The 27,069-nt window shown below is 43.6% G+C and overlaps 3 protein-coding genes across 3 annotated transcripts; 2 read left to right on the top strand and 1 right to left on the bottom strand.

The window, feature by feature from the left end:
• Positions 1 to 964: 964 nt before the first annotated feature.
• On the top strand, positions 965 to 12,206 carry GRPEL1 (GrpE like 1, mitochondrial). Its single transcript, XM_084625991.1, has 4 exons — positions 965 to 1,122; positions 4,530 to 4,692; positions 6,467 to 6,548; positions 11,805 to 12,206. The coding sequence occupies exons 1-4, from the start codon at positions 1,046 to 1,048 to the stop codon at positions 12,149 to 12,151; spliced, it is 669 nt and encodes a 222-aa protein (XP_084482117.1). The 5' UTR covers positions 965 to 1,045; the 3' UTR covers positions 12,152 to 12,206.
• Positions 12,207 to 14,182: 1,976 nt separating this feature from the next.
• On the bottom strand, positions 14,183 to 23,833 carry TADA2B (transcriptional adaptor 2B). Its single transcript, XM_084625990.1, has 2 exons — positions 23,192 to 23,833; positions 14,183 to 20,401 (listed from the first exon to the last, which is right to left on the bottom strand). Exons 1-2 carry the CDS (start codon positions 23,672 to 23,674, stop codon positions 19,409 to 19,411), a joined length of 1,476 nt encoding a protein of 491 aa, XP_084482116.1. The 5' UTR covers positions 23,675 to 23,833; the 3' UTR covers positions 14,183 to 19,408.
• Positions 23,834 to 23,948: 115 nt separating this feature from the next.
• Positions 23,949 to 26,256, top strand: CFAP184 (cilia and flagella associated protein 184; the record flags this gene model as incomplete). The annotated part of the gene is made up of 2 exons (XM_084625769.1): positions 23,949 to 24,830; positions 25,176 to 26,256. The coding sequence occupies 2 exons, from the start codon at positions 23,949 to 23,951 to the stop codon at positions 25,719 to 25,721; spliced, it is 1,428 nt and encodes a 475-aa protein (XP_084481895.1). The 3' UTR covers positions 25,722 to 26,256.
• Between the last annotated feature and the right edge of the window lie 813 nt (positions 26,257 to 27,069).

Raw genomic sequence — 27,069 nt, 5'->3', positions numbered from 1 at the left:
ATATGGACATTCTGATGTTATATAAAACCCACTCCCAGAGTGGCGCTAGAACCGAGGAGTCCTGACAGAGTCTCTCTCTCTGCACAGAGTTAGTTACAAAGTAAGAATCCACATGAACATTTTAACCTAACCAGTATCCCTTAATGACAGGTTTCAGAGAAGCAGCCGTGTTAGTCTGTATCCACAAAAAGAACAGGAGGACTTGTGGCACTTTAGAGACTAACAAATTTATTAGAGCATAAGCTTTCGTGAGCTACAGGAATGCATCCGATGAAGTGAGCTCTAGCTCACAAAAGCTTATGCTCAAATAAATGTGTTAGACTCTAAGGTGCCTCTGAAGCAGCTCCTCCTGTTCTTTTTGCAGTATCCCTTAAGTGTCTTGTCACAAGATGTCAGCACATGTTGCTATTAGAACTGAGCGGTTCTAATATTTATTTAATTTGCTTTCTTTTATAAAGGCATTAGATACAGGGCTCCTGTCAGCTCATTGCTAAGTTGTCTGCCAATAAACTTACAGTTTTAAAGTGCCTAAGTAGCCACAGGAACCACAGTTAAAGTTGCCCCCCAATCTGAAAGGACGCCCCTGACCACAGGCAGCCCTGGATGAGGCCGAGCACGGGGAAGGGGGCAAGGCAGTGGCTTCGGCCAGGGCAGCAGGGGGCCCAGGCCCTGCCCCAGAGAGCCCGGCAGCGCCTGAACCCACCAGCGCTGGAAGACCTGGCGCGCGCAAGGCTGGCCTGGAATGTTCACTATCTCCCCGCCCCCCCCGCAATCGGCCACGCCTAGCCCTCGGACCAGTAGCCTCACCCCCGAGCAAAGGCAAGGGAGCCGTCCGCGCCCTTTCAACTGCTTCTCGCTCAAGGTGCTATGAGCCCGGGAGGGGGGAGGCCTCGCCCCCATGGAGAGGCCGGCCCGGCTGATTGGCGCTTGGTCCCGTCACTCTCGGCTCCAGAGGGGTGCCGCTCCCGCTGATTGGGCCGTGGCTCGGCCGTGACCCTGGGCGTTCGGCGGAGAGCGAGCCGCCCGCACTCAGCGCGGAGAAGCCATGGCGGCGGCGGCGGCTCGGGGCGTGCGGCTGCTGTTGAGACCGCGGCGCTACCCGCTGCTGAGCTGCCCGCTGCGGTAAGGGCGGCGCGGGCCCTCCCCTCTCCCCCCCACCCCTAGGGGGCCGCGGAGGCGGCTGGGGCCTTGCAGCGCCTGAGGCCGGCCCCTGCGGCCCGGGGCGGAATGAGCCCTGCGGCCCGGCCCGGTCCGGCCCCGTGAGCGCGCAGACCCTGCGCTGGCTGCGGCCCAGCTCCCTGCAGGCCGACACCGCCCCTTCCCCAAACTGCCGCTGGGCCTCGCCTGTGGCGGCGGGTAGGAGGGTGACCCGCTGGCCCACCTTCGTGCCGCGGGCGGCTTCCCCGGTCCCGCTCGGGGAGCCCACCGCCTGTTGGCCGGCCTCCATGCCCGGGTCTCCGCCGAGCTCACCCGGGTTAGCCAAGCTTAGCTGCTGTCCGGGGGCCTGTGTTTTATAGTCAAGGCCCTAGGGAAGCCCCGCCCACCGCAGGGTCTCTGCCCTCTGTCACCACCTGCCCCTCGCCGGGGCTCTTACCATGCCCGAGGAGGCTCCGGAGTGCCCCAGCTGGGGCATGAACGTGGGTGACTGTCTCTCCTGGCCCAAGTGGGGGAGTCAAGATTCCTGCACCTTGCCCCGCACACCCACCCTGGAGAGCAGCAGAAAAAGGGGCAAAGGCAGGGCCCTACAGAGATTGGGAGTCACTCATTGACTCAAGGGGAGACAAGGTTGGCAGTTTGCTTCAGGGGATGGAGTTGTGCAGCTCTGTGTGGCATTTCTCCTTGCCATCAAGAGAAAAATGTCCTTGCTGTGTCTCATCCTTCTCTCTCCCCTCCCCCCCCCCCCAGAGCAGGAGAGAGGGTTCAAGCTTGACCTGCTTGTTGTGAGGGAGGCAGCCCATGTGAGGGAATCAGTGGCTCACTGATGAGAAGCAACACACAGGGAGCTGCACAAAACTCTGTAGCTCTGGTGGCTGCACTTTTCATTCGCACCATAGAGGCTGCAAGATTGTGTGTAATAAGATGCCTGATCTCCAACTCAGCAGCATTTTAAATGCTGCAATAGAAATCCTAGCCGTTGCCAAATTTTATGTGCGTTGTGTAACAGCAGGGAGAAATCCCCTGTGAAAGCAAATTAACAGTAGCCAAAATTCAGTCTGCTGCTACACTGTCCTGTCATGTCATTACTGCATGTCATGTTTCATAGCTCATGCAGTTTGGATGCATTTCTGTTGAAGGATTTAATGATCAGGTAGACAAGGCAAGTGGGTGGGAGCTAGTAGTTACTGTCATTCAGCAATAGGTGTCTTGGATAAAGGTGCTTTATTTCTTAAGAGATCACAGGTTGGAGTGAAGAGACTCTTGGGCAACTTTCAAACTCATTCAAGTTAATCAGCTGAAGCCGTATTTATTAAGGCAGCTAAATAAATATGGCAGTGCCTACCTGTGTGTAGGCGTATAGGTTTTAAGTTGTTGATTTTGATGCATAGTAAGAGGGAGGTGTTCTAAGCATATGGTACTTTGTGAAGAAAGGCCTAGAGTCACTTGTAGGAGCAGAGGCAAAGATACGTGAGGGAAAGAGGATTGTCCTCATTTGCTATCTTATTTCTGAACTTGCCACCCCAACACATGCGCCTCTCATTCATGGAAAAATGGGCACAAAATCATCCTAAAGCAGCGATTCTCAAACTGGGGGGTGGGGGCCAGTGGCACATAAAATGTATTCAAGGGGGAGGGGCATGACAAGCTTTTAGGACCAAAAAAACTTACTATGCACATTTTACCCACAGCAATGAATAGCTAGCAAAGCTCAGATGGCACTGTGCATTTTGATGGATTTCTGTTAAGCTTGCATAGCATTATGCCAAGTTGTTAATCCATTTGCTACGACATGGTGTGCAGCGTCGACCACAATCGCAGTTTTGGTTTTATTACAATGGATTGTTGGCTCATTTGTGCAATTAATGGAATTGCTCTGCTCCAAAAAACAGGCATACCTATCATGCTAGTAACAGTGTGATGTCTGTAAGCAACATTTTACTTAAATGGCTCTGTTCGAATCAAGTAATGTAAATTTTCAGTATAAATGCCTTACTGTTTTTAATATTTAGTGAGAGTTGCATGTTGATTTCTTTTTATCGGTATATGTACTTGTATGGTGGGGTGGGAGGGTGTAAACTGCTATAGACACAAAGAAGGGGAGCACGGTTAAATAAGTTTGATAACTACTGTCCTAAAGAATAGATATTTTAAATTAAATGAATCACTAAGAAATGTCAGATACATATGATTACGCAAACACCTCATTTTTACTTCATGTTTTAACCCATTTCTGCTGATGCCAAAGAATCAGTTGTGTAATAATTAGAATTCTTCTGCTGATTCTGAGTTACTCACAATACTTGAATTTTTGGATTAGCTATTTACAAATGAGGTGGCAGTTGTTTTCTGGATTTTTCACCAGCAGGTAGTTATTCCAGTTCCTTTGTTTTAGAGGAGGTTTAGTGACTGAAGCGTTGAAAATGATTGCATCATGAGACTTCAGCCTTAAATGTAAATTAATCAGGACATTAGGTAACTAAATTGTTGTGGATTTGTTTCCTAATTATATACCCAATGAAAAGGAAGTGGCCTTCATTTTTTCCTCAACCATCTTTCCCTAGTAAACTTAAGAAATCTTTATTTGAAATAATTAAAATGTGCTTGCCTGTATTGCCTGCTAGTGGTGGCTGTCTTGTTGCAGAATGACACCTGCAACTGTACAGGAGCACCTGAATCCAGCTAATCAATAAGAGTTCCATCATGCTTGAACACTAGAGAACAATAAATTGGTGTGACTAAAGACTTGAGGCTTCAGCACACCTTTCAGGCCAGATTTGATTCTAACCGGTGTTCCTAAATGTGTTGTCAGATAAGTTTTTATTGAAAACATGTCAGGCCTCATAATTGCAGAAAATTTGGGGCAAAAAAGCTAGTGAGCAGTCACCTCTCTCTTTAAACGGGGAAGGCAAATACTACCTCCATTATGGCAAGGGTGTAACTTCAAGCTTTCTGTGCACGCTTCCAAGATATTTTCCCCCAAGATAGTTTAAATAAGAGCCGGGGTGCAGGTAGATGGAACAGTGATTAGACCAACTTGTAGGGTTTTTCTAATTTTGGGCTGTCAAGACTGCAGAGATTATTGTGGACACCATTCCATATCACATTGGATACTGAGTTACAGTTAGCAAGGAACTATAGAGTAAGGCCACGGTCTTGCAAATCTTATGCACTGTGGAACAACTCACAGTTAAGCATGTGCACATGGGTTGCAGGACTGTAGCCTTCATTTCTTTACAAATCATTTTTCTGGCTTTAGGATGGAGGTTTCTTTTGTATGAGATCAAGGCAAATCAGGTATTCAGTATGTTCAAAACCCGCTAATCTTTCCTAGGATGAGCAGCTGACTAATGCTCTGACTGTGTTTGCTTTAGGACTTCTCCACGGTTGCTTTGCATAGCAACACAACAGAAAAGCACTGGACAGAACTTGGAAGATTACCAGAGCCAGAATGAACCGAAGGCTGAAGCAAGCTCTGCTGAGAAGATATTCATTGAAGAAAAAGCCAAATTGGAAGAGCAACTAAAAGAAATGACTGTAAGGGTCTTTTGGTCAGCCAGCATGCACACATTCTAGGAAAAGTGTGACGTTCCAGGTGCACTGTACACAAGCTGGATAAGACTATGTAGCAGTTATTTCATGAATTAAATATTATAGATTTGAATAATCCTAAGTGGACGCTTCCTTTTAAGTTTAGTTCATTAGTAGTACATAGTCGTTTTGCTGTGAACAGACTGCTAATATGCTCTCTGGCCTTGGTTTTCAATCTAGAAAAATGTGGGTGATAATACTCATCACTGAGGCCTGGGAACATAAGCTTCATGTTTACTCACATATTTTCTCCTTAGCCTCTCTTTCTCTTCTAGTAATCCTGGAAGAGTTAGCCTTTTTATCCGGTATAGAACTAAATCTGAGTTTAGTGGTTATATTGATAACAATAGCAGTGGCATGAGCAAGGCATAACATATGAATACGCTCTGCAGAATTCCCCAAATTCTGCCAACCCACTTTTTCCCCAGCCTGCAAAGGCAAAACCTACTGTTTTGCTTCTTGGCATCTCTCTCTAGCAGGCACTTCCAGTGGTGCCAAACTGCATAATGTCTTTGACCCAACTGAGACCAAATTAATTTGTGCTTATAAGTCCTAAGACCTGAAGCCCTTTCCTTTATTTTCAGCCTTCTGGGCCTGCGTGCTCATTCTTTCTTCCTGGAAGTGCGCTCAAAGGCTTATCTTTCTCACCAACAGAAGTTGGTTCAATAAAAGATATTACCTCACCCACCTTGTCTCTCCCTTAGTTAAGAACCATGAGCAGACAGGTTTTGGAAGGTAAGGCTGAGCAAACTTGTGGCCCCTGCAATCTGAAGATGTTGGCTACTATGATGAAAGAACTAGTATATGGTGACTCCGGCATGTGATAAATTTGCATTCATGGGCTAAATTGTGGTGTTCCTTCCTCAGCTGGTAGAGAGCAGAGGTGCCAGGAAGGAGAGGTACAGAAGTGTCCTATTCCCTTGTAGTGTGGGGTTCAGAATGTTTAATGGGTGAGAATAGGAGGTCTGGGAGGATGTGGGGACAGTTCAGCAACCAGTAGCTAAGTAAGACTATTTTGCTCTGCTGATAACAAATGGATTGACGCAAAAATAAAAAGACAACACCATGCCATGGTTGTGGCATAATGAGTCAGTGCAGAGGTATCCCATGTGATGTACTAAGTCTGGTCTGGAATGTACAAGGGATTAGGAGAGGCAAACTTTTTGACATTCCAGTACTTCACAGCTCTAGTTAAGAATAAAAAAAACACCCCACATTGAGGCCCAGATCCACAAAGGTATTTAGGTTCCTAACTTCCATTGATTTTGATGGACGTTAGGAGCCTAAATACCTTGTTGGATCTGGGCCGGAGAGCCTGGAAGCACATCTTTTCCTCCTATGCCATCCCCTTGTATCTCCTCCTTACCCCAAGTCACCTAAAAAAAACAAAATAAAAACCACTTGTGGGCAAGAGGGTGAACACAGAAGTACTGATTCTCTCTCTCCCTTGTTTTTCCACCTTCAAAATGAGGCTAATACATGCCTACATCACAAGGACATGAGGATTAGTCTTTGTACACTCATTTGAAGTGCTAGGTACAAATATTGTTTAGAATTTAGATGCAACTTTTAATAACATAATAAACCACAGAGTCTAGCTTGTTAAACTGCTGCTTTGTAATGAAATTAATAGAACAAGAGCTTTGGTTTGAATTATTGGCATGCAATATACGGGCTGTAATGGGATCTTTTCTGCAATATGCTTTATCTTCTTCCTCAGGACAAGTACAAGCGAGCCCTGGCAGATACAGAAAACTTAAGGCAAAGAAGCCAGAAATTGGTAGAAGAGGCAAAGTTGTATGGTGGGTGGAGACTTTACTTGTGTGCACATGTTGTATTGTAAGGTGATGAAACACTAACTTGAAAAACGAAGCTTGCAAGTTCAGAGCAGACACTGCCACTCACCCACAACTCCCACCATTTGGAACTCCCAGATATATTGGCATGTCCTTGTTATAACGTGTTGCTGAGAGCCTGAAATGTTACTGTCCTGATTTAAATTTAAAGTGATTTGAGATGCTTCAGTGTCATTACGATTTCAGTGGAGGGGTGTAAAACTGTGTGAGTTTTAGAAGCATTAGATTTAGATGTACCTTGATACCTCAAAAAACTCTGGATTGCTTGGTGTCTGCAAAATTTTCCAGAAACTTGTAAGTAAATATGAGCCATAATGGCCCTTGTACACTGACATGATGTATAATCTTCTTGAGTGGATCATCATTTGTTCGATTTATTACATGTGGCAATATTATACCAGTTTCACAAGGAAAGTATTTATTATACTGCGTTGACGTGTTACTGCTTTTACTAGGAAAGTTTTTTAGCTGTTTAATACCTAGGGGCAACATAGTCCACATTTGAATTTAACTGCTTGTGAGCTTTCATTGTAGAAAGTGAGGGAGCCAAACCCAATCCATATAGGATGGTGAAGTCTCACGGCAAATTGTAGCCTGAATTCTCTTCCTTTTCCCAGATCTGCTCTTCCCTCCCCCCCCATTCAACCTTAAATTTGAGTGCAAGAGATCTGAAACCAGAAGTATTCAACTACTTGCTTTCTTAATACTTTTTTGAAAGCCTTTTGAAATTTAAATAGATTTTTGTCGTAAGTCTGAATGCCAAAACGCATGAACGCTTAACGTTAACTTAAGTAAAAGCTAGATTTTTCAGAGGGCTGAGCACATGCCACTACCACCAACTTTAAGGAAATGCTAATTATGCTCAAGTGTCATGTTTGACAGTCTGACTAAAGCATATTTTAATAGCTCTTTTTATTCTCTGAAAACAAATGTGCAAAATAGAAATGGTATTGTTTTGTAAATATTGCAGGAGCAAAAGATAGCACTCTGGCCCAGATCCACAAAGGGTCTTAGGCCTGGTCTACACTTAAAGCTTATAGTGACATAATTATGTTGGTCGGGGTATGGAAAAAACTGTTGTTTCTTGCCAGAACTGTGGCAGTACCCACCTAACTCCATACATACTGGCTATGGGATGCTTACCTTATAACCTTTAGCACAGTGGTTAGGGAACTCACCTTGGATGTGGTAGACCCTGGTTATTTTCCCCCTCTGCCTGAAGAGGAGAGAGGATTTGAACAGGCATTTCCCACTTCTCAGGAGAGTACCTAACCACTGGACTGTAGTGGGAGTCTTACTTTATCTGGCCACTGCAAATACACAAAATCGACTGGCTTCAAGATGAGAGATTGAGACCCCTACGTCAGAATATCCCATAGTCCTGTAACCAGGGCATTGACTTGTGAGGTAGGAAACCCATGTTCAAATCTCTTGCCCTCAGGCAGAGTTGAACTGAGATCTCCTGCTTACCAGGTAAATGCTCTAACCACTGAGCTAAAGGTCCCTCTGCCACCACTACCTGCCCCCAACAATTTTGTGTTGAGTAAGGCAGGCTTAGCACATGCCCACCAGATTGGGCCCCATGGGCAAGATAGCCATTGCCCTACCTATCTTCACCTGGTTTGAAGATTGCATTAGGGCTTAGGCATGAGGTAAGCATCTGGGCTGTTGCCTGAGGCAGCAGGGTGCGGACCCAGAGGTAGAAACTTAGGCATTTTGGAGACACTTACAGAGTAAATTTACGTGTTGAGTTTAGACACCTACAGAGTTAGGAGGCAGCCAAGCAGAGGTTTTGTGGATTTCGATGGTACTTAAATCTGGGTTTTAGGCTCCTTTGTGGATCTGGGCTTATATACTATGAATCCATAACCATTTCATCTTCTTTCCTGACCTGCAGTTGATAAAGTGTAGCAATATGAATGGTTACATGTTAACATTAGTTTAACTCCACAGTTAAAGCTTAAAAACAGGATAGCTAATTAACTAAAGATTAAAAAGAAGCAGACTTCAGTTCAACAACATTCTGGACTCTTGTACAATTTTGATGAACATTTGAATACTTTAATTTGAAATTCACTCCTCACAAGCATTCATGCTAGTATGGTGCCTAACACAGTGGGGTTCTGATCCATGATTGGGGCCCCTTGATGCTACAGCAGTACAAAAGACTCAAATAAACCTTGAGTGAAAGCAAAATTTCAGATTGTATGCATGATTGTAAAATTGTCCATTCGCACTTGGCTAATTATTTCATTGAGGGAACAGAAGCTCTATGCTGAGATTTATTCAGATATCACAAAAGCGCAAAGTGCAACTCCTTGTAAACTGCAGTCTTACTAGAAGAAGCTTGTCAATTTCAAATCTGAGACCTCCTTGGATATCTTGTAAGCAGCAGAAGGGCAAAGCAAATGAGAGAAATGCAGTCTAGATGAAATTACTGTAAGGGGGGCACACAAGTGGTTGAAAGACTGTACTTGAAAGGTAGTTATCCATGGTTTGCTATCAAACTGGGATGGCATATCCAGTGGGGTCCCACAGGAGTTAGTCCGGGGTCTGGTATTACTCAATAGTTTTCATTAATGACTTGATAATGGAGTGGAGTGTGTGGTTACAAAACTTGTGGATGACACCAAGTTGGGAGGGGTTCCAAGCATTTTAGAGGACAGGATTAGAATTCAAAGTGACACTGACAAATTGGAGAATTGGTCTGAGTTTAATAAAATAAATTTCAATAAAGATAAGTGCAAAGTACTACACTTAGGAAAGAAAAATCAAACGCACAACTACAAAATAGGAAACAACTGGGTAGATGGGAATTATACTGGATCACAAACTGAATATGAGTCAACAATGTGATGCAGTCGTGAAAGGCTAATATTCTGGGATGTATTAACAGGAGTGTTGTATGTAAAACACGGGAGATAGTTGTCCCACTCTACTTTGCACTGGTGAAGCCTCAGCTGGAGTATTGTCTCCAATTCTGGGCATCACACTTTAGGAAAGATGTGGATAAATTGGAGAGAGTCCCAAGGAGAGCAACAAAAGTGAAAAAAGATTTAGGAAACCGAACCTATGAGGAAAAGTTAAAAAATGTGGGCATGTTTAGTCTTGAGAAAAGAACACTGAGGGCGGACTTGATATCAGTCTCCAAATACGTTAAAGGCTGTTATGAAGAGGATGGTGATAAATTGTTCTCCATATCCACTTCAGATAGGACAAGAATAGCCTTAATTTTTGGCAAGGGAAGATTTAGGTTAGATATAGGAAACATTCTCTAACTCAGAGTAGAGTTAAGCTCCGGAATAAGCTTTCAAGGGAGATTGTGAATGGAGGTTTTTAAGAACCAATTGGACAAACACCTTTAAGGGATTGTCTAGGTTTAGTTGGTCCTGCCTCAGTGCAGGCTGGACTTGATGGCTTCTTGAGGTCCCTTTTAGCCCTACATGTCTATGATTCTATGAAAGTTAACAAGTTTTCACTGTGCTCTGGTCCTTAAACCATTTGTATACTCTGTGGTTTGGCCATTTTATCCCAAAAAATTAATTTGGGGCTTTCAGTGTTTAAGGTAGCTATACTTGAAGTTTTGGTTAGTTGTTAGGTTTAAAATCGTTTGCTTAGCATTTGACAATCCCATATCCATTATCAGTGTCTAAAGACACCCGTATCGAACTATGCAGATATTAAAGTGACTGCATGGCCTTGCTGGTAAAGTCTGCATTGTTTTGCAAAGGTTCTAGGCCTGCATAGAGGAAGGAATCAACTGGACTTGGAATCGACTTGGAAAGTTCCCCTGAGCAGTCAGGGTCCCTATAGAGCTCTTGCATGGATACTGTTAGCTCAGGACCCTACTTCAGTTTTAGCTGATGTACATAACTTTGTCTCTTGTTAGTACCCAAAAAAAGCTTTGGTGAAGGAGGGAATATCTAAATGCATTAAGTGGCAGCCACATAGGCCAGTCTCACCCGGTTCTCTTCAAGAACTTATTCACACCTAATCCTGGTGTCCTGGCTACATCAATTCCCCTGGTTATAAGCTAGGCTTTAGTACTCTCAACTTGATTTTGTCCATAATGCAGCATCTCATTGGCTCACCTTTATGTGAAAGTACATCACTCCTCCTGAAAAATCTCCCCCACTTCCCTTGACCACTTTTCTGGAGATGGCCCTACAGCTGGCAAGATGAAGTTAAGAACTGATCACGATAATAGCTAGCCAGCAAGGAACTTCTGGGGACACAGCCATTGTGCTGTAGCTCTTGGAGTTATTGCATTAAAAAGTGGGGTGAACTGGAAGAGCTTTATGGGCCTTAGCTAAAAAATCCCCTGTGGAAACTAGCCAGTGGAGTTTTGGGCAGAAGGTGTGGCTTCAGAACCCACCTCTTTAAATGGCACATGGGGGAAAGAGGGAGGAGTTCTGCTGAATGAGATCTTCAACTCTGTCCCGGTTCAGGTCAGTTAAGCTACTGGTTGAGCAAGGGCCTGCTTCCTCTCCCTTTTTTCCCATTCAGTGCTATTAAGAGCAGCTTTAACAGCTCAAGTGAAGATGCAGATGTGGGACAACAATGTGAGAGATTGGACAAAACGGGTGACACCAGAAAAATCCCAGGATGGGAGAGGGGAAAAAAGTAAATTACTTAACTTGAGGGTGGCGATTGTGTTTGTCTCTTGGCTAATTTAATAATAATTGGACTACTTGCTGAGGGAGTCAGATACTTTCCCTACTCCAGAATCAAACAGTCCACTTCTGTATTCTGTATTTTTATATTATTATTATTATTATTGGGTTGGTATCCTCCAGGAACTCAGAAATATAACTCCCTTGATAAGATGTGTTCGAAAAAAAGAGCATAAGTTAAATTGATTTAGCATCAGTTTGAAATCTAGTCATAATTTTAAGTGAGTCAAGTAGTTTTATTTACTACACCTGCCCATTAGTCCACCTGTGACTTTTTGGTTTTATAATTGCATTTTTCTGTTTTAAAAACTCTCTCTCCCACTGCTGTATGACAAAATCTACACAAACAAGGGATGTGGACGCTGCATAAATGCACAAACTAAAAGGGTGTGTGTGAGGGATAGTAACTTTCCCCCATCTCAGATAATTGTAACAATACTAGGTTTTTTAAATGTAAATTTAACTATATCCCCTTAAGAAGAATTAATCTGATTTTGTTTTTGATTTATGGCTGTCCATCTCGTTATAGGGATTCAGAGCTTCTGCAAGGACTTATTAGAAGTTGCTGACGTTTTGGAAAAAGCAACTGAGAGTGTTCCAAAAGAGGAACTCAAGGATGAAAACCCTCATCTGAAGAACCTGTATGATGGTCTTGTCATGACAGAAGTACAGATTCAAAAAGTATTCAAGAAGCATGGCCTGCTCAAACTGAATCCTGTTGGAGCCAAGTTTGATCCCTATGAACATGAAGCTTTGTTCCATGCTCCCATGGAAGGGAAGGAGCCTGGTTCTATTGCATTAGTATCCAAGGTCGGCTATAAGCTGCATGGGCGTACGTTGAGGCCTGCCTTGGTGGGAGTTGTGAAAGAAGTTTAGTGGCCCAATTCATAAGAATTAAAAATGCCATACAACTATTAGATGGCTGACTAGTTTTCCTCTTCCAATGTGCTTTTTTTCCCATTTCCACAGAGTGTCTAGGAGGCTTAAATTAATCCGTGAAACTGAAGCAAATGCTGAAATTTCATTTCTTAATGGACCATAAATAATCTGATGGACCTCAGTTTACAATTTTTTGTATTGTATTTTGCACTTAAGAAGCAGAGCTGACGAGCCATAAAATGTTATCCAAAATACAGATGGTTTAATCTGTAATAATCCTGGCTACTGAAGGTATGTTAAGTTGAAAGAAACAAAATATGTCTACAGGAAACTGCATGGTAACAGCTTGATCACTGTTTAGAATGAAGAACCCTTTGACTTTGTGTTTCCTATTTTGTTGCATTTCCTAATATCGCAGTAGTGTCTGTGAAGCAATTCATGTAATTAGCTGTCTGCAAATGCCCACACAAGCTTTCACAGAGCAGACACACTTATGAGCTGCTTGCCCACTTGGTGGATTGCTGTTTCTATGACATGTCCATTTCCTGGAATAGGGCCTTTCTTTGAACAGCAAAAGTTTCAACACCTTTATGATTCCAGATCTGGGTTTGAGGTTGTAAATAAAATACAGGGTGGGGGAGGGGATTGGCTTCATTGCTTTTATTCATATGCTTCAAAATCTCTTCTCAAGGAAACCATTTAATATTTGTATGGCATTGAAATAGCTATAGAAAAAAAAACCTGTCCAATCTCTGGATTTTTGAAATACAATCACTTTGCTATGCAAATTTTATTTGCAACTATATTAAAGGTCACAATAGTAACCACCAGAAAAGTTAAGTATATAAAAGTAGTTTTGGCATCTGTTACCGTTTTATAATTCATGTAGATGTATAAATACCTGATGAGTTAAAAGTAACTGGATCAAACAATATAAATTAACTCTACTTCATTTACATTCCTTAATAAGACACTTTCCTGTTTGTTGGTTTATATTTTAGCCTTGACTACACTAGCTGGGAAGCAGCATCACCTTATGAACAGAGTAATGGTTATGCTGGGCATTTACTTTAATCCTGTTCCTATGTTAACCTCAGACAGGAGTGGCTAGAGCCAGGCCTACCTCTCTTCCCCCTGTTGTAAAACATCCTCCCTCTACTTCATCACATCCCACCCATTGGACATGGAGGGTGTGATTTTCACATGCACTCAACATGGGCCTAACTGTTGCCACTGGAGTCTTGAGTAAAACCCTCAGTGACTTCAGTGGGAGCAGTTAAGCTAAAGCGGAGCACTCTTAAAAATTCCACCCCCAAATTTTGGGTTTTGATTTGTGGTAGAGGAGTGTGTTACCTTAAACCTCGGAGTCAGCCATGAGGAATTCTTATCTATAGTTACCGGGTGCCTGTATACGTGTATTCTCTGAACCCACTCTGTGTAGCAGTGGGAGGAGGGAGAGAGTGACTGGTTTTTAAAACTCCTGACACGCCCCTAGTGGATTATGTGACCGCACCATGCCAGCTGATTTGTAATAGCAGAAGGGCTAGTTTGTTCCCTTTAAACTGGTCTCGGTTCAGGCAAAAAAATGTGGATATAACGTAGGACTGCAGCAACTTATTTAGTTTCTAATCTGGCAGATTAGAAAGCAAAACAAACACTTCTTTGATTTTTTTTTTTTTTTTTAGAGGGAGGGAGTCTTCCATCTCTCTCTCAATATATAGATCTATATATAGTGAAAGATTTTATCACTGTTGTCTTAGCCAAGAGCTGCTGATTTCATACTAACTGCTCACTGAATAAATCATCAGGTATTTGTACATTAGCCCATGGTGTCGTCATCCTCAAAGTAACAGCTGTGTTAGTCTGTATTCGCAAAAAGAAAAGGAGTACATATGCTCAAATAAATTGGTTAGTCTCTAAGGTGCCACAAGTACTCCTTTTCTTTTCATCCTCAAAGTTATTCTACAACTTAATAAATAACATTGTGGAGAATACAATGATAGCAAAACCTAAATCTGGCTGCATTAATTTAAACCATGCTGGTGCCATAAGTTTTATAACACCTGAATAAGAAAGTAATTAGCAAAGTACTTTGTGCTCTGATATACTTTGTATCAATGCATAGCTGTAGCTGTCACCCTACTGGTTTTGTGACTTTTACAGCAGCGGTTGAAGGGGAAAGGGAAGAAAAAGTGGTAGGGCTTTGTTGCACCCACAAAATAGGTTCTGTCCATGTCTGTGAGAAATCTCTCATTTTGCTAACAGTAGGTGATCACAATTAGACTCCTTCAGCACACATGGTCATGACTGTTGCTCCTTTAGGGTTTGAGTGCCTTAGTTGTGCCTCTCTGAGGTCTGAGAGGTGTTTTGATGCTGGTTACAGTCTCTTGCTTTTGTTAAACAACTGTTTGGACATATCACATTAGCACTAACAAGGGTGATTGCTGCAGTATGGATTGTTTTGGATTAACTGATCTGGACTGAAGAGCACTATATTTGTAACATCAGAATTGTCCTCTGAGATATCAAGGGGGCAGAGTAAAAGTGACACATCTAGAGGCAGCTTTTTACTGCTTTCCACCTGATTACTGAGCAGTGGCTTACTTGGGCAATGTTACTCTAGTTACAAATATAGCAGCTTAATATACAGTTTTTGGTTAAACAAGTTTGCTGTTGAAAGAGCTGAAAATTTCTTCTGTTCAAAAGGGGGAGAGAGCAATTAGTATGACACTAATTGTTTCAGTTGCTTTTCCCACTTGGGAACAGGCTAGACCTTGCTAACAAAAAGAACAAGGTGAACTGATTCATACAGTGTGCATATAGCCCACCTAAAGGGCTCAAAACAGTGAGAGACCTATGCACAAATCCATAAGCAGGAAACTGGATTTGTTTTAATTGAGGCAGTATTGACCACTTTTAGGGGGTCTGTGTCCATTGTCTTTCCCATGTGAGAGAGTGTGCACCAGTGACTGAGTGACCAGCTGTATACCAAGAACCAGAGCATGCAGGAGGGGCTGGAGGAATAGGCTCACCTACAACCTCTTTCCCTTCCTCTCCACAATCTAACATTAAAGAAAAGGGCAGGGGAAAAGAGTAAGATGAGTAGCGGGAAGTACAGCAAGTGAGCTTGAGGAAGGAGACAGGAGAAGCAGCCCACAGTCATCAGACCAGTAGCAGAAAGCTGACAGTGGCTCTTTTTGTGGCACCAGCACTGAGTGCTCAGTCCATGGCATAAGACAGAAAAAGGTACTTCAATAGTGTACTCCTGTATGATTACTGCAGTTTCACACTAGCCCTCTCCTGCGTAAGAGGAGTTATTTGCTAGCTTTAACTTTTTGGAGTGATGCAGTTAAAAGCTACTACAACCTGCTTTTGTTTCTCCAGCTTTTTTCCTCTTCCCCCTCCCACCTGCCTTTCTGTAAAATACAGGCTCCATCACTAACCGTAATGAAAAAGACTTTATTAATGTAAAAACAACTGTTATAGATATACAATGGGAAGAAATCTGTTAAGATGTGTATGGGCACAATGACCCTATTAGTTAGATTTTACATGATCGCAGCACACGCTGTTGTAGGTATAGCACAGCTACACCAGAGCACGCTTCAAATGAATGCATTGTTTGGTTTTATTTAAAAAAAAACCTACTGAACTGAATACACTTAACAGGCAGCTGCTATCTTCCTTCTTTGCAGTATTATGTTACCATAGTTTAAGAGTAATTAGGGTACATGCAAAAGCATCTTGCAAGAACTTTATTAAAAAGAGATTGAGTGGCACACAGTACTGCTACACCAGCCCTACAGAAGAAAAATGGTAAAGTGCTTCAGTTTAACTGAGGCCCAAGCCGTTCCTGCACCCTGATTCATGCAACTCCCCTAGAACCATTCTAGCACCTTGAACAGCTACAGAATACTCAGGAGGGTTTTCCTAATGCCAGCCTACTCGTCCAAGTCCTCCAGCAGCAAGAAGTGCTAAAGTCAAAGTTGATTAGTACACGTTTGTAAAGGGAAGGTGAATGTTTCATTGTTACAAAGAAAGCTGGTTGGGTAAGGCCTCAGTGGAACTTGGTTGATCACAGTAGATGTATAGTGTTATGCTAATGTATCCTAGCCCTACCTAAAGTAGAGAGTGTCACGGTGCTTGTAGCACAGGGTCAGTACTCTAAACACAAGCTTGACTGTCACAGTTTAAACTCATTTAAACTCTTAGCAGTACAGCTTATCTGTTCTATTTGAGGCATCCACGGAGTCAAAAATAGCATGTATGTTTAAAAACAGTTCCTCATGAATTAGCAACATGCAAGTTAGGATTAATCCAGCACAAAGGATATATATGTATATACACTGATATGGTTTGGAGAGCTATTATGAAATATTACTCAGTCACCCTCCGTCCCAGAAAAGCAGTACAGTTTCAGTCAGTTACTGGATTAGGATAACTGCATGGCACAAGTAAAGAAAACTCATAACAAAAGGCAGGCTTAGGCTAAGAAATCAATTCCATCTGAAAACACTGAACAGTATCCTCTAGTACAAGTCATCTTTAAATAAAAGGATAGCTGACAATGAGAAGCTCTTTCCAACAGATTAGCATTCAAAGGTAATAAACACTCTTGCATCATTGAATCTGCTTCCAGGATTGAAATAAGTATTGATATCCATGGTTTTCATACATTAAAAATACTTTATTTTACATTCATTCAGATCTTCAATAAGTTATATCTAGCACCAAAGTAACATTTTTGGACGGGCTGAGGAATTCAGAAACTACAAAGTGTAAATGCAGCAGAACTGATTTATGCAATATTTAGCTGAATCTTATGAGTGCCTAGAAGTCTGATTCTTTTAGTTATCCAGCAGATGGGCTTCAGAATATTGCTTCAATTAAACCCACTAAGAGTTGTGCCAGAGCACCTTAGAAGTATAAAAGTGATGTAGATTTAACAACTACTAAATGAAAAAATTATTTATGCAGCTGAGGTTCCAGAATACTGAATGTATGGTGATAGTATGGCACCCAGATAACAGGGTTTACAAACTGAAAAGAAGAACCAACCACCTAATCCAGTACCATGCTTGAAAACAGACAGCTTGAGAACATCTTCCCCCTTTCCATGTAAGTAGAGCATGGAAACTTATCACAATTTGTAGTATCTGAACTTGTGCATGCACAAAAGGATACACATGACAGGTGGAGGTGGAGGTGGTTCTCATAGCTGTTGAGCACATTTCAGTCACTTATACTGCAAACAACAAAAAGTGGGACTGACAGTTTTGTTTTAAGTATTTTACAACAAGCCATTTACAGTTATGACAAAGCATTACACAGCTGGGGACATAGTCCTTGCCTTTCTGAAGAGACTTAAAATACCACAAGCTCAAAAGAAAAAGGCACCATAGATTCCCTTGGAAATGCTGGTTTTTTTACTAATACTCTTTTCTTATTAGGACTCACTTAACACTGTTTTGGTAATGCTGCATACATTGACAATTAAGAACACGCAGAATTCCATGTGTAGAATTCGCTCTGCAGCTTGAAAGAATATTACATAGTTTGGTGATTACTTCTCTGTCCACTGCATGAAATATCAAAACAAGTGTTAAGACATTCTGAATGCACAATTTTTTTCTCCTAGTTGTCTTAATAAATCTTCAAGTCCCAATTTTCAGAGTGCCTGCATTCCAAACGCATCAAGTTATCTTACTGTTAAAGACCTTTCCAAATAGGGAAGCTCAAAGGAAGGGAAGCCAGCAAGAACACAGGAAACAAGGAATTAAACATAAAACCCAGAAAACCCTTACATAGCACATAGTTCCCTGGATTTTGCAAGAATGTCAGCTATAACCTATTCCCCCCCCCCGCCCCCCCAATTTGCTACATTCAGGTAAGGTACTTGTAACAATAAATATTCTGCTTTAGTTCTTCAGATTCCTTCCCTGCTTTAATTAAAAATCTGATACATAGGATCAACGTTTTATTGATCAGATACTTCTTTTGTATACTCGAGTTAGGGAGAGAAACTGGTGCTTGTTGCAAGCACCAAACTCTGACTGTAGACCTTTTAAAAGCAAAAGAACCACCCACACCTTTCCCCCCAAAGCTACCTATGAGGTTGGTATGTCACATTTTCAGTGAAATATCACATGATTTGTACTGAAGTAGACCAAGAAGCAAATTAAGATTTTTTGCTGCCATTTGCAATAAATTTGTCTCAATGTATTTTAAGCAAAATAAGTGCAACAGGCAACATGTAATGGTTTGATTTCGTTTCATATTTTTAATGAGCAAGGAACTTTAGCTGCAAGTCTGAAGTAGCTCCCATGTTTTTACAACATCAGGGGTTTGTACCTCAGTATTAGATGAAAATGTACAGACAACTGACCAGATTCAGAAGAACATTACACTTCCCTGGACCAGGTAAGTCCCCTGTGCCCAGAATAGGGGCAGGGAACTTTGTTGCTACTGAATTATCTGTCTACCACAGGAGTTTCCTAAAGGGTCTATGCCAGCACAGATCCTGGAGTAATCTGCCTAAGAAGCAATTCAGTGTGAAAATAAGTCTAAGAATCTGCTCCATGAGGGACGTGACTGGAAGCAACTTATCCACCATATTCCATGTCCTTGTCCCATTCTATTAACTCACCTCCTCTTGCATTTTCTGTATGTGCTCACATCACTCTACCATAATACAGGTCCTTGTTACTGAGTGAAGAGTGCTGGAAGCTAAGCTCTATTCACAAAAATGCTCACTTCAAGTGTTCTGTACTTCAAAGCTCAGGATTTTTGTAAGTTTCATTTGGCTACCAGCACCATGAAGAGAGAGTGATACAAGGCAATCTCCCACCCCAAAACAAGCAAGTGTTGCACTAATAACCCTTTTGTCCAACAGCAGAGAGTATAACAACTAGCCTTGGGCTACTGGATTTATAAATCCAGTAAATAAATCAAAGTAAGAACATATCCATTCCAATAATGTTCCAAAAAAGATGAAATCTGATCCACCTCATCTGCAATGAATATTTAGCGGCAAATCCTTTATCTTAAAGTACTTAACTTTAAGATCACACAAGAAGTTACAGTTTGGTATTTTCCATGATCCAATGTAAGAGTGTCCTTTTGGACAGAGGATTGTAAATATTCATATTTTACAGGAAAAATCCTATCTTTGGGGAGGGAGCGAAAGTAACAGAGTCATTTGGCCCATGATGAGCCATTTATTCACATTGACTCAGCTTTCAAATCAGATAAGTTTCATGAAGCATCCCTAGATATCCAACCACTTTCTGTTAGGAAGTTTAAAATCCTTTTCTTTAGTACCTTGTCCAAATAACTGGGAAGGCGACTTTTTGAGGGAATACCTTGTCTTTTTTGGAGATGGTCTTTAATAATTATAGTTTTCACGGTCACATAACGTGCCGGACTCAGATTTAGAGAGCTACAGAGCACCTTTTCTCTGTCTGATAAGAGTTCAAAGCCAGGCAGATTCTCAATTGCAGCAAATTCCCCATCCTTACCATCTTCCTTTCCTCTCTTGGAACTGGCTATATTTTTATTCTCCTTCCTCTTCTCCCGTTTATGTCTAGCTGCCTCATATTCTGCCGACTCTTCCATTTTGGTGATTCCATTTCGACGGTACCGCTGCAGTTCTCGAATCTTTGCTCGAAGTATCCTCTCCTTGTGCATGTTCTCAAAGAAGTCTTCAAACTCCTTACAAGACATGAATTGATAGAGAGGCCTCAGTTTTAGCCTCAACTCCTTTTCTTCTTTTGTGATCTTCCGTTTTGGAGCTTTTTCCTTGTCCTTTTTATCCTTCCCAAGAAAGGCAGGTACCAGATTATAATCTCGTGCAATGTTTTTCCGCCGTTGCCTCTCCTTAAGTTTTCTTACATACATATCAACATGAGCTCTTTTTAATTCTATTTCCACATCATCATCATCATAGTTCACTGAAAGGCCACTGATGAGAGTCTCAGCATCTTGGTCATACTCAATCTCATAGTCATCTCGAAGTGGCATATACCCCAACTGCTGCTGTTCTGCCACTGATATGTCCAAAGGAGGGAGAGGTGTGGTCAGGCTAGGAGAAAGTGGGCCACCACTGGGACAAGTGTGATCTGTCACTCTGTTAGGGATAGTGTCAGGGATGCAGGCTTTTCCAAGGTTGCCATGGATATACATGCTTACATAGTGTTCCATCACTTCCTGGGGAGTTCGGGATGCTCCAACATGAGCAGCCATATCCTCCTAGGAGGAGAAAGTTAAGGAAATTAGTGATGGCTTGACTTATTAGCTCAGTTCTAAAAATACACCCAATTATTAGGGATAACCTCTCATGTTTTCCCCACACATCAACCTGAAATATGTTTTTCTAGCACTATTTAGGTCAACCACTCTAGTGTGCGTTCACTCTCTCTTCTTCGAGTCCAGTATAAAGTTCACCCCACCTATAATATTCCACCAAGACGTTTCCTCAATCTAGCTAGATTTCTAGAAGGTATACAGATGCCAATAGCACCTCGGTGACTAAGCTCTAAAACAGATGCTACTAATAGTATTCCATGAAGCTGACACTATGAGTATTACCCAGCAAGCTACATCAATTTCTCAGTGAATCCCTAGACACCACCAGGATCTACATGAGCACCCTCTGGAAGTGACATCCTCAGGGCCACTACCAAATATAGGCCTCCCATGTCTCAATATCAAGTGCACCTTGACAGTATTGTAGTGTCCCTGAAATCTAGCAAAAGGTAGAGTAATTCCACTGGTTGAATTTTATGTCAAAATTCTCTGGGGAACAAAAGTTAATACATTTCTTTGCAGAATATAAGAGAGGATCAAACAATCCTATTTATTCAACAGCTTGCTTGGCACACCGTGTAGGAAAAATAAGTGGCAATCATTCAACTCATAAAAGTTGTTTCCGTGACTCAGGTCCTCCCTCCCAACAGAGTTTCATGCCCTCTTCACTCCAACATTTTACAGAAGGGGAACAAGATTACAACTCGAGACATTTAAACAAATGAGAGGCTTAAGTCTAGTACACTAGTCATGCGTGCATGTGGTTGTTCTTAATGCAGCTAAAATGTAGTTAAAACTGATCCCTCCATATCTAATTTTGCTCATTTGGAAGTGGAAGTTCAATATTTGGATCATATCTCCCCTCCCCCACCCCACCCCCTTTTTTTTTTTTTTTTTTTTTTTAAGAACAGTACACAGGTGAGAAAGACTAGTTCTTGCAGGTCTCTACAAGAGTAGTTTGTTAGGTAACAAAAAGCCACAGCCATCATAATAAGTAGTGTATTTAATAAGTATTTAATAAGCTTAGGTTTTTATTAAGCAGTAAGAATTTCAAAAAGAAAAAAAAAAAGACTTGCCCTCATATTTATGAAAAAAAAATGGGATGCGGAGTAGGGCACTAAACAGTACGAGCTTGGAAGAGTTGAGGTATCTTGCTGTCTTTCTGAAGAAAAGTCTTTTTCAGACAATCATCACTATAAATGGTGATTGAGTCAGCTTCCTATGTTGTAGTAAAACAAAGAAAATTTTGTTAGTGTAGATTAAAAAGGATGTGTGTGTGTGTGACCTGACAGTTGTGACATACTGGAGTGAAAAACTCACACAATGAAGACAGGTGTGATGAGAATAGGGAACAAAAGAGTAAACAGAGTCAAATCTGCAATGAAACAGGGATGGGAGGTTGTGTAAAAAGGGAAATCTTTGCTGTTCCTGTTTAGATGACAGATTCTGTTGTAAGTCTTTGGGGAAGCACTTCCTTTACTAGAATCCCCAATGCACATACTAAATTATTATGCAATCTGTGGGGTTCTTTGGTTTTTCCTCTTCATACACACACACAAAAAGCTACGGACTATGAAACAGGTACAGAAAAAAAAAAGAGCAGACTGTCAGACATAAAACTTGATTGATCCTTTCTGAAAGCCATGTTGCTGACGGCTCAATGTTAGATTAAAAACAAAAACAAAGCCCCATGGTTTCACAAAAAAGCTTTTATTAAAAAAGTATTCTTAATTTAGCTATTTAATAGAGCCTTTGACTTTAGACACTCAACTGCAGTGTTTGTATCTCAAATACTGTACACAATGTCACAAGGCACAAGAATATTTCAAAAATGATGTTATTCATACCCTGTATACTATCCTAAAATAAACAATGTTTGTGTCAACATGATTAACAATTAATGCTAACTTTGAAAGTGTCATAACATTTCAATGTTATATTCTTGAGAAAAAGGAAGAAGTTAACACCTCCATTTATTGTTTTGGCTTCTGCAGATTCAGTAAGACAGCTCAGCATCATTTTGTTCAGGTTTTCTTCACAGCTGTAATAACCAGAAATTGAACATTCCTCACCAGACACTCCCTTAAGTAGAAACCTTAACTTAAGGTTAACTTAACCAAGACTGTGTTTCGTGACCAGAAAGTTGCTGTATGGGCCATCACTAGCCAGAGACTCAATGTAACACCAATGCATGAGACCCAGAAAGCGACTGGCTATATACACCACACACAGAAGCGAAGCTTGTCTAGCAGCAGCATAAACAGTACCAGCAAGTCTGATAGCGTGGGAAGTGTTGAGGTTTTAGTGATCGCAGGTATAATGAGCAACAACAGAACAGAGTCCGAATTTTAAAGACTTGTGAATTTTACCCAGACCATGGAGCGTGGCTAAGCGGAAGGGAGCAGTTGGGGGGGCTGGCTGGCTGTCAGCACCTGGATGCCGTACAGCCGACACACGCCGTACAGGAGGTGAATGGGCAAAAGGCGGGGGGGGGGGCACGGCTGGATCAGCCCCCTGGGGAGCAGTAGGCCCGCAATGCGGAGCGGGGGACGATAGAAACGGCATATCACAGCCAGAGGAGCCCCACTGAGGAGGGTCCCAGGCCCAGACGCATCGTTAACCCCCCTGACACACCGACCGGCTCCCTGACAAGCCCACGGCCTGACAGGCCAGCCGGGGAGAGGGGCTCTGAGCTCCACGGCCCCCTGCGCTGCCCGGCAGCCGCTCGCTTACCCAGTTGCCGAAGCCGAACTGCTCGATCGCGTCCAGCAGCAGCTGCTCCTCCCGGCTGCTCCAGCCGCCCTCGGCCTCGGCCCCCCAGAGGGTGAAGCGGCCGCCGTCCACCAGCTGGTAGCCGTGCCATCGGCGGTGCGGCCCGATCTCGGCGCCTGCCGAAAAGCAGTCTGGGCAGAGCTCGATGTCGGCACACTCGGTGCAACGGAAACGGAGCGAGCTCACCTCAGCTAGACAGTACACGCAGTACTTCTTCCCCAGTTCCGCCATCTTACCCCGCCCGCCGCGCCGCACTGCGCACGCGCGGCACCGCCCACACCCAGGGACGACCAATGGCAGCGCGCCCAAGGGGCGGGGATCCGTAGTGGGAACCCAATAGAGCCAAACAATCTGACACGCCCCTCGCAATTGAACCAATAGGATGAGGGCGATGAGGCGTGGCGAAAACCCAACGACCAATAGAATTCGAGGCTCAGGTTCCATCCGCCTCCACTACAACAAATCAGGTAAGCGACCCTAGGCAGCCCCTTCGCGGAGTGGTCGACGGACACATTGGGGCGTCGGCGCAGTGCCTCCGTAAGGAGCGGGCTGCTCCTCCCATTGGCTGAACGAGTCCAGCGTTGTTGCCTGGGCAACGGGAGAGACAGGTAAACAACGAAGCGTGTGGCGCTGAGACTGACGCGTCCCCATCGAGCCGCGGACGGGCCCGGGAGAGGGCCCAGCTGAGGGGATGGAGGGGGAGGGGGAGGGGGAGGAAATGGGGAAGGGGGACGAGGCTCCGGCTCACCCCGAGGAGTCCCCTGTGGAGGCAGAGGGCCCGGGGCCCGTCGCGGAGGAGCAGGCGGCCGGAGAGGAGAGGCCGGAGGAGGCCGAGGGCGATCGTCCCCTTGAGAAGCCGGCGGGGGAAGAGGCTGCCGCGGAGGAGGGGGAGGCAGAGTCGGAACACAGAGCGGGCACGGGGCCTCCTTCGCCGGCGGCTGAGGGAACCCCCGAGGCGGAGGCGGCAGCCGCCCCAGAGGCGCCCACCAGCGCCAGCTTCACGGAGGGCGAGGCCGAGGAGCCGCCCCCGCTGCAGGTGGGGGAAGTGCTCAGCCCCCCGGAGAGCTGGGGGGAGGAGCGGCTCAGCCTGCCCCTGCTGGAGCTGGGCAGCCCGGAGGAGGAGGAGGAGGAGGCGGCGGCGGCGGCGGAGGAGGAGCAGCGGCGGCAGCGCGCGGAGCTGACCGAGCAGTACCGCCTCCTGCTGGCCGAGCGCGAGCGCACGCGCCAGTACAACGGGCACCTGCAGTTCAAGCTGTACGAGCTCTTCCGCAAGAAGGGCGAGGAGCCGCCCCGCGCGGAGCTGGAGGAGCTCGTCTCCGACAAGGAGCACCGCTACACCCGCTACCTGGCCATGCTGGGGGAGCTGAGGGGCCAGCTGGCCCAGCAGAGGGCATGGTACCAGCTCCAGGTAGACGACCTGGAGCAGCGCTGCACGGAAAAGCTGGAGCAGGTGAACGCCGACTGGCTCGCCTTCCAGGCCTGCAAGAAGGAAGTGACCCTCTTCACCATAGGGCGCCAGCTGGGGGGGAAGGAAGCTGCCATGAAGGAGGTGGAGCATATACAAGCCAAGGAGCAGCGTAAAGAGAAGGAGATGAGTGAGGTGAGCCCACCCCTAACCTGGGACATGAGCTTCCAGAGCAGCGTCCATGACACCTAGGGGAGGTGGTCCACAGCTAGCATCACCGTAGAGTACCTCCCCCTCTAATGCATATATTTTCAACTTTGGGCCAGATTTATAAAAGCAGTTAGGCACCTATAAATGAAGGAGCCACTTGTGAAAATCCTACTAGGTATCTAGCACCTGCTAAAATTCAGAAGAAGATGCTTCATGGATTAGGTCATTTATACTTAGACTTGACAAAGCACAAAGAAGGCCTGTCTTGATAGAGAGGTGGATTAGAAAAGTTAATAAATCTTTCCTGCTCTCTCATTTCTACCATTCTAGGGCCGGTTGGAAAACATCAAGCTGCAGCATAAGGTTGAAAAGCTTGAAGCCAGCCTGAAAGCTCAAGAGGAGCTGGCAGAAGGACTGCACCTGATAGACTATGAGCAGCTGAAGATAGAGAACCAGACCTACAATGAGAAAATTGAGGAGCGCAATGAAGAGCTTCTGAAGCTCCGGAAGAAGATCACTAACACAGTGCAAGTCCTGACCCAGCTCAAAGAAAAATTGCAGTTTGTAGAAGCTCAGAATCAAGACCGAAGGGCCCAGCTGATGGAGATTGAGGCACTGGTGGCCCAGAAAAGAGAGATTCTGACCAGAACAAAACAGGCTAGGGATAGTTTACGGGTACAGAACCTGAAGTTGCGACAGAAGTGTGGGCTTCTCGGAAGTGAGATACTGCTGCGGGATTTCGAGAACAAGGTGGATACTGCTGAAGTGCTAAGTCAGCAGCTGGAGATGCTGAAACGTCACCATGCTGGACTCACCCTTACTTGCAAAGCTGTAAAGAAAAAAATCAAGGAAGCAAAATCCTTTCTACCAGAATGAGGATTTTGGAGAAGAAAGTGAGGTTAAGACAGAAAAACAAAAATTGAGCACTTAAATTGGTTTATTTATCTCTGAAAGTGTTTTTCATGTACAGGCTTGGTATGTAGTAAAAGGGTGAAATATTCTCAATTTCACATCTAATGAAAACTTTGTTTCCCAAGTTTTAATAGTATACATTCCATCAGGAGACTGCCATCAAGTTATACCTTTTTCAATGGCTCATGAAAAAACCAAGAGTAATTAGCCAAATATGCTATCAGATAGATATTTTAAGTCTGCTTTTAAAAAACACACACACTGGCACTATTCTAATCACTGGCAGCATCACCTTCTGGTGTAAGCAAAAAACTGCAAGTCAAATGCCCTCAGATTCCAGTCCTGGTTCTGCCACTAACTCACTGTGTGGCTTTGGGAGTCTGTTCCCCACCCACAATGCTGAAGTAGGTGTACTTACCTACCTGTGTCTCAGACATGTTTTGAGGATTATTTTTTGTAAAGCTCTCTGAAGATATAAAGTGATATAGATTGTAAATAATACAGTTTCCTAGGAGCTTGTTTTAGTATTAATACATAGCAGTTGTCTTATATTTATATGCACAATACACTATATAGGTGTTAACTAACCTAGTTATCCTCAAGCTACGGTTGGTGAAGCACCTGTGATCTGCAGCATCTTCTCTATTGGTCTACAGAATTAAACAGTTTGGCAGCCAAGCAGCAGAGAGTTGAAAGGGAGATCCATGAAAAGTTCTCTTATGAAGATGTTCACAGAATGAAAGAGCTGCAGAATTATGCATGCTAATTAATCCTTAAATCATCCTTGTGATGGAGTTAATTTATTGGCCACTGGTGGATGAAAAATTCTTGCAGAGGGCAGGATTGCATGCACTGGTCTAGTAAGTAATGAGTGGCTAGGGCCTGACCTTTTTCTGGTTTCTAATGTTAAAAGAAATGTCTCTACAGCAGTGAAATAATGTGGGTCAGAACAGTGGCAGGGGGTTATAACTTCAGTACTTAGTGAGCAAGATGATCAGCAGTAGTTTTAACATTGGCATTTATTTACTAAGGCAATAGACACCTTAGACATACTTTACCTGGAGATCCAAATCTCTCCTAACCCCAGTAAATCATGCTGGTTCATTGTGGACTTAGTACAGATCCTAAACTACACAAGTTCATGCAATAAGCATAATTAGACATATCAGTCTCAAAGTCTGCACACGTTCAACATACATCTGAGAAATGACAGCATCGTGAGGTTCTAATTACAAAATGAACAAAAAATATTCTTGCCTTTTCAGTAACAGTCCAGTGCACTAGATCTTGGCAAACAAGAATCAGCCAACTT

Source organism: Lepidochelys olivacea, assembly GCF_965140295.1.
Source record: "Lepidochelys olivacea isolate rLepOli2 genome assembly, chromosome: 4".
Lineage (NCBI taxonomy): Eukaryota > Metazoa > Chordata > Testudines > Cheloniidae > Lepidochelys > Lepidochelys olivacea.
Note: the sequence above shows the minus strand (reverse complement) of the source record. Positions and strands in the feature narration are given on the sequence as shown.